The sequence below is a fragment of the Gekko japonicus genome, unplaced genomic scaffold, assembly GCF_001447785.1.
Source record: "Gekko japonicus isolate JY-2015 unplaced genomic scaffold, Gekko_japonicus_V1.1 scaffold3525, whole genome shotgun sequence".
Classification (NCBI taxonomy): domain Eukaryota; kingdom Metazoa; phylum Chordata; class Lepidosauria; order Squamata; family Gekkonidae; genus Gekko; species Gekko japonicus.
This window is the reverse complement of record NW_015161516.1, coordinates 132065-146575: the sequence shown is the minus strand read 5'-3', so window position 1 is coordinate 146575 and position 14511 is coordinate 132065. Positions and strand designations below refer to the sequence as shown.

General features: G+C 48.9%; 1 protein-coding gene across 1 annotated transcript in view; it reads right to left on the bottom strand.

Annotated features, from left to right (window-relative positions):
* Positions 1-2516: 2516 nt before the first annotated feature.
* Positions 2517-14511, bottom strand: part of LOC107125788 (carbamoyl-phosphate synthase [ammonia], mitochondrial-like) — a gene marked incomplete at its 3' end in the record, with an annotated part of 90389 nt that continues 78394 nt past the window's right edge. Inside the window, exons 7-10 of the mRNA XM_015429251.1 lie at positions 7785-7874; positions 7086-7214; positions 5474-5580; positions 2517-2658 (exon numbers count right to left, since the gene is read on the bottom strand). Coding sequence (XP_015284737.1) covers positions 2517-2658; positions 5474-5580; positions 7086-7214; positions 7785-7874 — 468 coding nt within the window. The remainder of the gene's footprint in view (positions 2659-5473; positions 5581-7085; positions 7215-7784; positions 7875-14511) is intronic.

Here is a 14511-nt window from a genome sequence, read left to right as displayed (position 1 = left end):
CGCTGGCTCTTCGGCTTTGAAACGGAGATGAGCACCGCAACCCTAGAGTCAGATTCGACTGGCTTTCGAGCAAGGGAACCTTTACCTTTTACACCACAACATGAGAAACTGTATTAAAGGGTCGCGGGCATTAGGAAGGTTGAGAACCACTCTAGACAAATCCTGGGGTACACGAACACCTACCTTGAGAGATTATTTCCACATGTCACCTGTCTGAAATATTTATATCCTTTCTTTCCTCCGAGAAAAATGGGCCTGGCTGGGTTGGCTTAAGGAATGAGGGCAAACCAGCTTATAAAATGACACATCGAAACCAGCAATGTCAGAACGATTCCTCTACGCCTGCAATCGGGTTGCCAGGCAGTGCCTGGCCACTGGTGAGAGGGTTGGGGGGGAGGGCAGCACGCTGGAAGACAAATTTAAAAGGGAAATAAGGCCTTGTCTACTTACAGCAAGTTTTGACCATAGAATTCCTGGCAATTCCTAGAGTTTCCAGGAAGTCACAAGGGTGGCTCTAGGAACGGCCAGAAACTCTGTGGTAATCTTGTGAGACCTTGTTTTTCTTTTAATTTTTTTTCTTTTTCAATTTTTCTTCCAAAATGATTGCGCCTCTCCTCCATTTTGCCCCAGTTTCCTCCCGCCCATCAGGTCTCCCGCCATAAGTGGGCAAATGGGAACCCTCACCTGACTGGGCAGTGTGGCTAGTCCAACCCATTGATACTTCTAGGGGTGGGGGTGGAACAGACACTTCGGAGAGAAGGATAGGGCAGCAGGCAGCTGTAAAGGTATTCTTCTCGGGTGCTGTCAGAAAACACCCAAGAAAAGAGGCATTGGCAGGTGTGCTGAAACATAGCCTAACAACAAAAGGCAGGAGCCCCAAGGAGAACAAGAGAAGAATGTTGAATCGGCCACTTCAGCATCACAAGTCCAAGTTCCCTAACAATACAGTTGCCCTAATGGCCTTCTAAAGATTCTGTCTGGAGTACGTCACCAGAAATCTTTGCCATGGACAGACTACCACAACAGTCTTACTTCTGCTCTGTCTTAAATGGAACTAACAAGCTTCAATTAATCTTGAGACTGAGTTGAATAACTGGTGTGTGGGGGGGTTAATTTCCCAAGAGAAAAACCACTGGACGTTTTCAAGCAGAGGCTGGACAACCATCTTTCGGGTATGTTGTAGGGCTCTCTTTTGGCTCTGCTCCTGCAGAGTGCAGGGGGTTGGACTAGATGACCTGTAAGGTCCCTTCCAACTCTAACATTCTATGATTCTGTAATTCTATGCAAGTTGTGGTCATTAGGGATGCTCATGAACTGAACCATGAAACAAAAACTCATTACGAATTTTGCCCTGTTCATGGTTCGCCGATGGAAGTTTGTGACAGGTCTACTGTCACGAACTTCCATGAACGTTTAAAGCAGTTCATGACCATTTGTGGTGGTACATGGATAGAGCAGAAAGCAGGGGTTTAAAGGGACCCTGGCAGGCTGCTCCCTGTTGCTCAGCTGGGCTTTCTGAAAGCCCCATTTAAAGGGACTGTCTTTCGACAGGGCTTGTGGGGCCACAAACTGGTTCGGTTTGCAAACCTCCCAATTCGGTTCGGTTCGTGGTTCGGCCATGAACCCACATGAATTGTATTTTTCTAGTTTGAGCCCATCCCTACTGGTCACAGCTTTTTCCCTCCCCCCCCCCCATGCCTATTTTTTTTTCTTTTGGGGGGAATGTTTGTTTCGTTTTGAAAACCTCATCATAGGGAATTGGATAAGCATATGGAGCAGAGGTCCATCCGTGGCTATTAGCCCCAAGGTATAGATAGGTCTGGGGCAAGGGATGCTCTGTATTCTTGGTGCTGGGGGGGGGCACAGTGGGAGGGCTTCCTGTGTCCTGGCCCAACTGATGGACCTCCTGATGGCACCTGGTATTTTTGGCCACTGTGTGACAGAGTGTTGGACTGGATGGGCCATTGGCCTGATCCAACATTGGCTTCTCTTATGTTCTCTTATGTCTGGGGCAAGGGATGCTCTGTATTCTTGGTGCTGGGGGGGCACAGTGGGAGGGCTTCTCATGTCCTGGCCCAACTGCTGGACCTCCTGATGGCACCTGGTGTTTTTGGCCACTGTGTGACAGCGTTGGACTGGATGGGCCATTGGCCTGATCCAACATAGGCTTCTCTTATGTTCTCTTATGTTCTTAAGCCTGGCTTCTCTGGGGCCTGGAAGAACCAGGCAATTTTGGGAACCAGATCGCAGTGCTCTCTGGGGATCATGTGGAGAAAGGCGGTCCCTTAGGTATGCAGGTCCCTGGCCATAAAGGGCTTTAAAGGTAAGTACCAGCACCTTGAACCAAATTCCGTACTCTATAGGCAGCCAGTGCAGTGCTTTCAGCACAGGCGGGATGTGTTCCCGCCTAGGGAGACCCAACAACAGCCTGGCTGCCACAGGAGCAGCGCAGCGTACAATTCCTCTTCCCCGTCCCATTGCATCCTTCACAGGTACCCAGACAGAGGGAGGCTCACCTCATTTGTCTGATCGTTGGCGTTCACAAAGAGAGGCTTCCAGCCGGGAGGGAGGGAGCGGCTGTCAATCGCGTAGCCGTGATTCTGAGCCGTAATGAAAGCCTGTCCATTTATCGTGTTCACAACTGGTTGGTTCTGTCCTCTAAAGAGAGAGATGCACATCGGAGAACACGGGGAAGCGGTGGGTTGGGAGGAGGAAGGGGAGGGGAGGGGGGCGTGAAGACCAAGACAAAAGACCACAATTAAATAACACACTGGCGCATGCAGAAGTCACATACTGCACTGTGCATTGCCGATAGGGTTGCCAACCTCCAGGGAGGGACTGGAGATATTCCAGCACTGCAACTGCTCTACAGACGACAAAGATCACTTCACCTGGCTGCTTTGGAGGGTGGGCTCTGTTTTTTTATTATTCTTCAAATTTGTACCCAGCCCTCCCAGGCATGGCCGGCATGGCTCAGGGCGGCTGACATAAAATCACAAAAACATTAAAATAGTACAATAAACCATTTAAAACAATATTAAAGCCATCACAAATCCATGATAAGTGCTAATTCTGCTGTTATTGAAGTCGTGATGGCTACCATCAGCTCTCGTCTTCTGCAGGTGTCTTTCAGATGTCTTCCAGCGGCTGGCACAGGCTGTCGATATAAATTCCAGAGGCAACGGGTCTTCTTATCCTAGTTGTTAGAGGTGGCGGCGGCTCCAAAGGCCTGGCAGAAGAGCTCTGTTTTACAGGCCCTGCGGAACTGTAAGAGGTCCCCACAGGGCCCTGATCTCCTCCGGGAGCTCATCCCACCAGGAGGGAGCTGCCACCGAGAAGGCCCTGGCCCTGATTGTCACCAGCCTGGCTTCATTAAGATTCGAGAGCTTCGTATGTTCAAATGCCTCCACAATCATCTCAGTAAGAATGAAAGTGAATAAGGAGCGCCTCCCTTCCTGCAGACCGACAAGTTTCCTTCTGCCTGGCTCCTTGACAAGAGGGCAGGAGAACAATGTTTGAAATGTTGGACTCCAGGATGACTCAATGATATCCTTGGATTTAGCTCTGCAAGGAGCTTTCTGGCATAAATGTGCCGGATGCGATTTAACTCGCTAAAACGCATCATATCCTTTTCATTTTCAGCCCCCCAATTCAAAATGTATTTTATTTCTTTACGTTATCGATATCCCGACTTTCTCGCAAGGACCCAAGGCAGATTAGACAGACCGAGTTAGTACGATCAACAGAATGGGAAATTCAATGAACAATGCGATCAGATTAGGATTGTAGAAGCCTGGCGCCCACCAGAAATTTAAAAAATAGCACTGACACAAAAGCATAATTATGAACATGACACATTAAATGACACAAGAATTACGTAGTAGGATCCTATTTACAGCAAGCTGGGCACAGTAGTATAGACCACAATCCCTAAAAATTTATCTCCACATGACGTTGCCTTATACCAAATCAGACCCTTGGTCCATTACGCTCAGTGTTGTCTACTCAAGCTGGAAGCAGCTCTCCAGGGTCTCAGGCAAAGGTCTTTCCCACCACCTCCTGCCTGGTCCTTTTAACTGGATATGCCGGGGACTGAACCTGGGACCTTCTGCATGCCAAGCAGAGGCTCTTCCACTGAGCCACAGCCCCTCTTTACAGCTCTCCAGGTTCTCAGGCAGAGGTCTTTCCCATCACCTCCTGCCTGGTCCTTTTTAACTGGAGATGCCGGGGATTGAACCTGGGACCTTCTGCATGCCAAGCAGATGATCTACCACTGAGCTACACTGGCTCTCCAGGATCACGGGCCAAGGTCTGTAATCTTCACAGTAATCAGATGAAGTAGATACTTTTTATCCCCACTTAATAAGCTGGGAGAACTTGGGCTTGGACGGAGTGACTTCTCGTCTCCTGGGTTTATGGGCAGAACTCCCAGATATTTTGCAGTGGTGGTTTCTACCCTTTACCCTCTTGATTTTTGCTCTAGTTTTCATCATGGTTTCTACCCAGTTTGGTGGAAAGATGATACGCAGCTGGGTTTCTTGGTAAAACGCCGACATTTTGTCAACTGGACCGTACAAGGAATACAGTTTGTATGGAAATGATATGGAAATGTTCTGCGGAACAACTGTTTCATCAAACGGTGGTTTTCATGTTAATTGGATTAGATCACCTCCTGCCTGGTCCTGTTAACTGGAGATGCCGGGGACTGAACCTGGGAACTTCTGCATGCCAAGCAGAGGCTCTGCCACTGAACTATGGCCCCTGTCTATGGCTCTCCAGGGTCTCAGGCTGAGGTCTTCCCACATCCCCTATTGCCTGGTCCTGTTAACTGGAGATGCCGGGGATTGAACCTGGGACCTTCTGCATGCTGAGTAGAGGCTCTGCCACTGAGCCCTATCCAAGTAACTTTGTAAAACCATTTTGTACAGTACAGTCCTATTACCTGGATAAAAACACCCTCTTGAATAAATCAGTTCTGCACAGTTTAGCCCGTGTTTTCCTGAGCAGACATTTTTTTCACAAAATGGTATCAAAATATCAAGGAATCTAGTCCACCTTCTCTGCTAAAGATTACCCAAGTGTCAAGTGGATTGGAGAAAAAGTTCATAAGGGGGGGGGGGGAACATGAGAGAGGTTTATAGAATTATGCATGGGGTGAAGAGAGCTGACAAAGAGAAATTTTTCTCCCTCTCCTAAAAGACTGGAACTTGAGAGCATCCAATGAAGCTGATGGGCAGGAGGTTCAGGATGGACAAAAGGAAATACCACTTTACACAGAGTGTGATTAAAATGTGGGATTTTCTGCCAGAGGATGTAGGGATGGCCACGGGAATAAACAGCACCCCCCCAAAAAAAAATCCAAGATTGGCAGGAGGAGGAAAGAGGAGGAGAGAAGAAATGAGCAGGACTCTCCGCTCTTGTGGATGCTGCAGTCACACGCACAGACATGGGCACAGCTCCCAGGTCAACGTACCTGTTAGCCATGGGCATCTTGTACAAGGAAGCGCCGGCAGCTAGGCCCATGACCAGGTTCCCCAGACTGATTCCAAACAGAGGCTCTCGGCGGCCGCTCTCTAGAACCTGGACGGAAGAAAGGCCTGATGAAGAATAGGGTTCCATAGAGATGAATCACGGCACGCAAAGTGAACAGTAGACATTTTCTGCATATATCAAGACTACATTCCTTCCCAGGCCATATTGTCAAGCTTCTCTTTAAAAATTAAGGGACAGGGAGAAATGTCTCATAGCACAGCTTTTTCTCTCTCAAAGAGCAACATTAGGGAAAGCGCACGTGATTGACTTTTCTATCTTATCAGTTCTAAAAGTAAAGGGAGGAGGAGGAGGAGGAGGAGGAGGAGGAGATTGGATTTATACCCCGTCCTTCACTACCCAAAGGTGTCTCAGAGCGGCTTACAAACGCCTTTCCCTTCCCCTCCCCACAACAGACACCCTGTGAGGTAGGTGGGGCTGAGAGAGCTCTGACAGAGACTGCTCTTGAGAGAACAGTTCTGACAGGACTATGGCTTGCCCAAGGTCATCCAGCAGCTGTGAGTGGAGGAGTGGGGGATCAAACCCAGTTCTCCCAAATTAGAGTCCGCGCACGTAAACACTACACCAAACTGGCTCTCACAAGAGTCTCTGGCTTAGATTTAAAGGACTTACTGAGATGGGATGCTGGACTAGAGGGACCCTCACTGGTCTGATCCAGCAGGGTTCTTCTGATGTTCTTCTCAGGGGAAAGCCTCGGCCTCTCTGCCCTGTTGTTGGCCCTCCAGAGGAACTGGTTGGCCACTCTCTGAGATGGGATGCTGGACTAGATGGACCACTCACTGGTCTGAACCAGCAGGGCTCTTCTTTGGTTCTTCTCAGGGGAAGGCCTCGGCCTCCCTGCCCTGTTGTTGGCCCTCCAGAGGAACTGGTTGGCCACTGCCTGAGACAGGATGCTGGACTAGATGGACCCTCACTGGTCTGATCCAGCAGGGCTCTTCTGATGTTCTTCTCAGGGGAAGGCCTCGGCCTCCGTGCCCTGTTGTTGGCTGTCCAAGGGGAACTGGTTGGCCACTGCCTGAGACAGGATGCTGGACTAGATGGACCCTCACTGGTCTGATCCAGCAGGGCTCTTCTGATGTTCTTCTCAGGGGAAGGCCTCGGCCTCCGTGCCCTGTTGTTGGCCCTCCAGAGGAACTGGTTGGCCCCTGCGTGAGACGGGAGGCTGGACTGGATGGACCACTGTGATCCAGCATGGCTCTTCTTGTGTTTTTCTGTTCTTACTGCTCATACAGAGAGGGGGGTGTTACCAGTTTCTCCAGCGACACCCCCAAAATCTTTGCTCACGGCAGTCAACGGAGACTCCAGAATGACTCTGGAGGGGCACAGGGGCTGCAGAGCAATTGGTTTTAATGTAGAAAAGCAAAAAGTGGGGAGGAGTTTTCACTGATGCACAGAGGGCAGCGTAAGAATGGAGATTTAAAGAATGCAGGTATCTCCCAGTTATGCTACTGCATTGCAAGATGGGAAATGTAAGTTTGCGGGACTGCAACATGTTGATCACAAGGGAAAGGAAGATCCCGGTGAATATTGTCTACCTTTCTGACATTCTCGATGAGCTCTTTTGCTTGGGTGGGATCCCCGGGGCCACCAGAAATGAAGAGTCCATCGTAGTCCATCTTGGTGAAGTCATGATTCCAAGGGACCAGGTGCACCTCAGCACCTCTCTGGGGACAAACAAAGACCAGGTAACCAAACTCGTGGCATCGATGTCCCCTAAACCCAGGGGGGCTGAAGAATGCAGTGCAAGAGAGCCAAGTGCAGGGACAAATTCAGGTTCTTTCTTTGGTTCTGGATGCCCAGTGCGTAGCTCAAGCATCCCGCAATGCCCTACCACATACTCCCAGGAGACCCACAAGCAGGGGATGCTGAAAGGAACAGCCCTCCCACATTTTCTTCCAGAAGAAGGAAGGGGGAGGAGAGGAGGGGGAGGAGGAGGAGATTGGATTTATACCCCGGCTGGCACTTGGAGTCTCAGAGCGGCTTACAATCTCCTTCCCTTCCTCTCCCCACAACGGACACCCTGTGAGGTAGGTGGGGCCGAGAGAGCTCCTCCAAGGACTGCTCTTGAGAGAACAGCTCTGAGAGAACTTGTGACCGGCCCAAGGCCACCCAGCAGCTGCAGATGGAGGAGTGGGGAATCAAACCCGGTCCTCCCAGATTAGAGTCCACGCTCCTAACCACTACACTAAAATAATAAAACTGGCTCTCAGAAGAGAAAGCTGTTGAGGACTTACCTTTACGAGCAAACGAATAGCATTGTGCTTTAATCCACAGTCCACGGCTATGACTTTTATTGGATTCCCTTTCCCATATACTTTGACGTCCTGTTGAAAGGAACAAATGTATACATGAAGCGGCCTTACGCCAAATCAGACTTTTCGTCCATCATGGTCAGTATTGTCTACTGAGACTGTCAACAGCTCTCCGGGGTCTCAGGGGGAGGTCTTTCCCATCACCTCCTGCCTGGCCCTTTTGACTGGAGATGCCGGGGATTGAACCTGGGACTTTCTGCATGCCAAGCAGAGGCTCTGCCACTGAGCCACAGCTCCTCTTTACAGTTCTCCAGGGTCTTGGATCAAGGTCTTTCACATCACCGACTGCCTGGTCCTTTTGACTGGAGAGGCCAGGGACAGAACCTGGGACCTTCTGCGTGCCAAGCAGAGGCTCTGCCGCTGAGCCACAGCCCCTCTTGACAGCTCTCCAGGGTCTCAGGCGGAGGTCTTTCGCATCACCTCCTGCCTGGTCCTTTTCACTGGAGATGCCGGGGATTGAACCTGGGGCCCTTTTGCACACATAGCAGATTCTCTACCACTGAGCCACAGCCCCTCTCCTCAATATGTTTAGAAAAAGAAAGACAAGAACTTTTAAGCCACGGAGGAGACAGTGACTGAGATGTTCGCAGTTAGATAAGAGGCAGGTTGCATAACATCAGTGAATTATCAAAACCTAATCAGTTTTGGCATGCTTGGATTATTTTTGAAATAATCCCTTAAATATCTGGATGCCCCAACCCTTAAGTATCTACGGATATTCCCATATCCTGCATAGTACTGCTAATCATAGTAATAATGATGCCAGCGGAACGGATCGTCCACAAGGTTTACCAAACAGCATTCCCGCTTTTTGGCTTCGCATTCCATCAGGACTATTCTGGAGTGGGTTGTGTGCCCAAGATCACCCCTTTGCTTTGCTTGATATATAGAAACTGCTCAGGCCCACATGTGCTTTTAGAATCATTTGCTTGGTGACCAATATTTTAACTTGGTTTTCAGTAACTACTGAAGTACTCTGAGACTTCCTTGAATCTTGCTAATTCTGAAGTTTAATTGGACTTCTGTCCACTTTGAACACATGAAGCTCTCTGATACTGAATCAGGCCATTTGTCAACCTCGGTAACTACTGTCCACTCAGACTGGCAAGAGCTCTCCAGGGTCTCAGGCTGACATATACATGGGGTGGCACGCGTACTTATGGTACGAAAAAGATAAAGTCCACTCAAATTTCCATAACCACATTATTAGAGCTGCATTAATCAAGGTGTGGAAAGAAATGAAACATAGATTTTACAACAAAATACCAAGATGGGTGTCCCCACTGGAGGCATTCATTAATACAAAATTAATGACAAAAGAAAAAGCTATACCATATGATGTACTATTAGATGAAGATAATAAACTGAGACCTTTAGAAAGATTAGCAGACAAAAATATCCATTTAACATGGTGGGAGAAAATGTTAGTCCAAGATAGATATAATAAAGATAAAAACGGGGAATTTGTAAATACTCAAACCGACTTGGACAAAATTTGGTTGTCCACAAATGATAAACTCATTCAAAAATCATATCTGTTCCTCCTGGAGGACTATTTATTAGATGAAAACATAAAGAAGGTAATGATCCTTTGGATGAAGGACTTGGGAAAAACAATACAAATTGAAGATTGGTCCACAAGGTTTACCAAACAGCATTCCCGCTGTTCTTTACCATCACCTCCTGCCTGGTCCTTTTCACTGGAGATGCCGGGGATTGAACCTGGGACCTTCTACATGCCAAGCAGAGGCTCTGCCAATTTCTGAATCTCCCAGAATCACACAGGAAACACACATGAAGCTGTCTTGTATTGAATCAGACCATTTGTCAACCTGGGTAACTACTGCCCACTCAGACTGGCAGTGGTTCTCCAGGGTCTCAGGCTGATGTCTTCCACATCACCTCCTGCCTGGTCCTTTTAACTGGAGATGTCGAGGACTGAACCTGGGACCTCCTGCATGCCAAGCGGATGTTCTACCCCAGAAGAAGAAGAGGAAGAGGAAGAGATTGGATTTATCCCCTGCCCTTCCCTTGGAGTCTCAGAGCGGCTTACAAACTCCTTTCCCTTCCCCTCCCCACAGCAGACACCCCATGCGCAATGCTCCCTCTAAGCTGTAGAGTCTTGTGAGCAAAAATTCTACTTTGTGAGCCACTGGCATTAAAGTTGTGAGTGAGCGATTTGGCGACTGTATAAATTAGCTTGCTCTGGAGCCATCCCTTCCTGAGCGAAGACAAATATGTGTGAGCCAGAGGCTAAAAAACTGTGAGCTAGCTCACACTAACTCAGCTTAGAGGGAACACTGCCCGTGAGGTAGGTGGGGCTGAGAGAGCTCTCTTGAGAACTGCCCTTTCAAGCACAGCTCTTGTCAGAACTATGGCTTGCCCAAGGCCATCCAGCCAGGTGCAAGTGGAGGAGTGGGGAATCAAACCCGGCTCTCCCAGATTAGAGTCCGCGCACTTCACCACTACACCAAACGGGCTCAGCACCTCTCCTTCCCCGGGGCTCTGTGGCCAGTGGGATCCAGTGGTTCCCTTCCACTACGAGGAATTTTCCAATGGAGGAAGGGATCTTCTTCCAATGGTTGGGGTTTTCCAAAGGACGTCTGCTCACCTGTTAGAAGTAAACTGTTACAAATTTGGACCCTGCTGGTTCAGCAATCACTGACTAGTCTCGTCGGAAGGACCTTGGGATTTTAAAAGGATGCTTCTGCATTCGACACACTTTACCCCCTGATGACCCCTACCAGGTGAGCGAGAATGCCTCCCCCCAACGAGCGACTCGGCATCCGTCTTCCTCATCCAGCCCACCCAACCCGAGACAGCTGCCATGCTAAATACAGGCCCCCCCGGAGTCTACATCTGATCTGCTGCTGAGCAGCCTATTTTTATTCTTTTAATAACCCCCCTTTTGATCAGGCTCCTTTTGGCACGCAGATATTCCACAGCTGGAGGCCTTCATGATAAGATGATCGTCTCCGCACTGAATCATTTCACAGGTGAACTACCCCTATTCGGGAGGGAGACAGAAGATGCTCTGATCTGAAAAGCACGCGTTCTTCATGGGATCCTATTCGGGAGGGAGACAGAAGATGCTCTAATCTGAAGACAGAAAAGCACACGTTCTTCATGGGATGAACAGGGAAGGATCAATTCAGACCAGAGAGGACCAGGGCTCCTTCTAAGATGTGGAGTCTTGTGAGCAAAAATTCTACTTTGTGAGCCCCTGGCATTAAAGTTGCGAGTGAGCGATTGGATTGCTGCATAAATCAGTTTGCTTTGGAGCCCTCCTTCCGGAGCTAGGACAGAAATGTGTGAGACGGAGGCTAAACATCTGTGAGCTGGCTCACACCAACACAGCTTAGAGGGAACACTGGAGAGGACTCAGTTGACACCACCGAACCTCCTTAATGCCACCAGCCTCTTGGCGTACCTGGAGCACAGTGTGGTGTGGTATAGTAGTTAGAGTACCAGAACCCTGACCTGGATAGCCCAGGCTAGCCCAATCCCGCCTGATCTCGGAAGCTAAACACGGTTGGCCTTGGTTAGTATTTGGAAGGGTGACCTCCAAGGAATACCAGGGTCATGACGCAAAGGCAGGCCATGGCAAACCATTTCTGAGACATCTCCTGCCTCAAAAACAAGTCTAGCTCGCCACCTAGTGGTGCATAATGACAAAAGAGCTAGAACTTCTGGCTGCCAGACAATCTCAGGATCTCCGGGCTACATTAAACACAAGATCATACAATTATTATTATTAGAGCACCAGACTAGGACTAGGAAGACCAGGGCTCATATTTCCCCTCTCCCATGTTGAACATGGTGTGACCTTTGGCTAGTAACTCTCTCCCAGCCCGACTCACCTCACAAGATCGTTGCAATCGTAAAGCAAAGAGAAGAGAGAAGAAGAAGAGATTGGATTTATATCCTGCCCTTCACTACCCGAAGGTGTCTCAGAGCACCTTACAATCTCCTTTCCCTTCCCCTCCCCGCAACACACACCCTGTGAGGTAGGTGGGGCTGAGAGAGCTCTAAGAGAAACGGCTCTTTTGCAAGGTCAGATCCTATCAGAACTACGGCTTGCCCAAGGTCATCCAGCAGGTGCAAGTGGAGGAGTGGGGAATCAAACCCGGTTCTCCCAGATTAGAGTCCGTGCACTTAAGCACGACACCAAACTGGGGAGATCCATGTAAACCAGCCCCTATGAAATATTCTTAGGTTTTCAGTTTGTTCTGCCAACCTGGGGGTTCCTCAAAGTTTGCAGAACTATCTGCTTTATATCAGTGCAGCCCTTGTCTGCGGACTGAAGTATCTGTAGTCCACACTTGACTATTAGAAGACATAGGCTGTGTGGCCCGGCTATCCTGCCAACATAGTGATTGTCCCCTGCTCTACCAGCTGACGGGGGGGGATCACTAGTGATACTGCAACTTTTAGAATAGACAGACAACATTGAGATAGACGGTGCCAGGCTCTGAACCAGTATAAGGCAGCTTCGGCCCCTGCCACACGGGGGGGGGGGGGGGGGGACGGGCAAAAGGCAGCTTTTTAAAGCGCCCCAAAAAAACATGTAGCGGTCATCCAGCAGCTGCGAGTGGAGGCGTGGGGAATCAAACCCAGTTCTCCCAGATTAGAGTATGTGCACTTAACCACTACACTAAACTGGCTCAATTAACTGCGGAGATGCCGGGGATTGAACCTGGGACCTTCTGCGTGCCAAGCAGATGCTCTGCTGCTGAGCCAAGGCCCCTCCCTCTTCCCAGAAACTGGTTGCAAAAGCAGGCAAAGCGGAGGAAATTTGGACTGCAGAAATGCATTCAACAAATGCAGCCTCTTGCTGTTGCATGGGGATAAAAAAATGAAAAAGAAAATCAATCCTGTCTAACCTACCATTGATAAGAAAACGGCTGGATGCCTGTCCGTCCCCCCCCCCCAGTCTTGATTTACATGATAACAGTTCTTTGCTGGGACATCGATTATGATGTCCTATAATTACCACCAATGAAGAGCTTAGTTAATTGTCAGCTTTATTTGTGATGTGACTTTACAAGCCTATAAAGCGAAGTTATAAAGATAATGAGATCACAGGAGTTCTGTTAATCTTTCTGCATCTCCTTTATGGATGCTATTTTCAGCATCTTTATAGCAATGCCTTCTTGCTAATGGCAGAGGCCATCAACAGCAGCCGGTCTTTGCAGCTTATTTATTCTACCAAACAGTGAAAACCGAAACTCAGCGTTAGATCTGGAAGATCACAAAAGCAGTTCGGGTTTTTTTATTCTACACAGACCGCGTCTTTTATCCAACAACTAGCAGCAAACATTTAAATCAAGGGAGGAAAAAGAATCAAAAACACACCAAAAAAAGATGTTAAAAACCTCGCAACGTAGGGAACGATCCAAATCAGGTCTACTCAATGGGGCCGACTCCCAAAGCATTCTTAGGACTGAACTGATCACTTCCATTAAAGTTAGTAGCCTTTGAATATATTGTAAGACCATTTTTTCTGCATTATCCGTTGCTTGTGGTTTAATGGCTTGTGTTTCAATGCCGTGGTGAGTAATTGTAAGCTGCCTTGAGCGGGACTGTGAGGAGGTAGCACAGAAATCTTCTAAATAAATAAATATCTCAAATGTTAATGAAATTAAGTTGGGGAAAACCTCGGGCTCCGGGCAGGAAAAGACACAAGGACTTGAGACATGCTTCAGTCAAGCGTTGCTTGCCACTTCAGAGAGCTTTATTCATTTGAAGGGGTAAGAGTTTGACACTGGGCTGCCGTTCTTAGTGGCGGCTTTACCTTCAGCTTCATCAGGTCTATGAACATAAGAGAAGCCAGGTTGGATCAGGTCCAGGGCTTTTTTTCTGGGGGAACATGCCGGAACGGGATTCTGGAAACTCTTCAACAAAATTCTTTTAAAACTGTTTAAAAGTTCGTGAGTTCCAACACCTCTTTTTCCAATTAAAAAAAGCCCTCAGGTCAATGGCCCATCCAGTCCAACCCTCTGTGTCACACAGGGGCCCAAACCAAGGTGCCATCAGGAGATCCACCAGCGGGGCCAGGACTCCAGAAGCTCTTCCACTCTTGCCCCCCCCCCAAGCACCAAGAATACAGAGCATCACTGCCCCAGAGATAAGAACCTAAGAGAAGCCATGTTGGATCAGGCCAGTGGCCCATCCAGCCCAACACTCTGAGTCACACAGTGGCCAAAACCCAGGTGCCATCAGGAGGTCCACCAGTGGGGCCAGAACTCCAGAAGCCCGTCCCCACTGTTGCCCCACAAGCACCAGGAATACAGAGCATCCCTGCCCCAGACATAAGAACCTAAGAGAAGCCATGTTGGATCAAGCCAATGGGTCTATCCAATGCTCTGTGTCACACAGTGGCCGAAACACAGGTGCTATACGGAGGTCCACCGGCAGGGCCAGAACTATAGGAACTCTCCCACTGTTGCCTCCCAAGCTCCAAGAATACAGAGCATCCCTGCCCCGGACATAAGAACCTAAGAGAAGCCATGTTGGATCAGGCCTATGGCCCATCCAGTCGAACACTGTGTCACACAGTGGCCAAAACTCAGGGGCCATCAGGAGGTCCACCAGTGGGGCCAGAACTCCAGAAACCCTCCCACTGTTGCCCCCCAACCACCAAGAATAC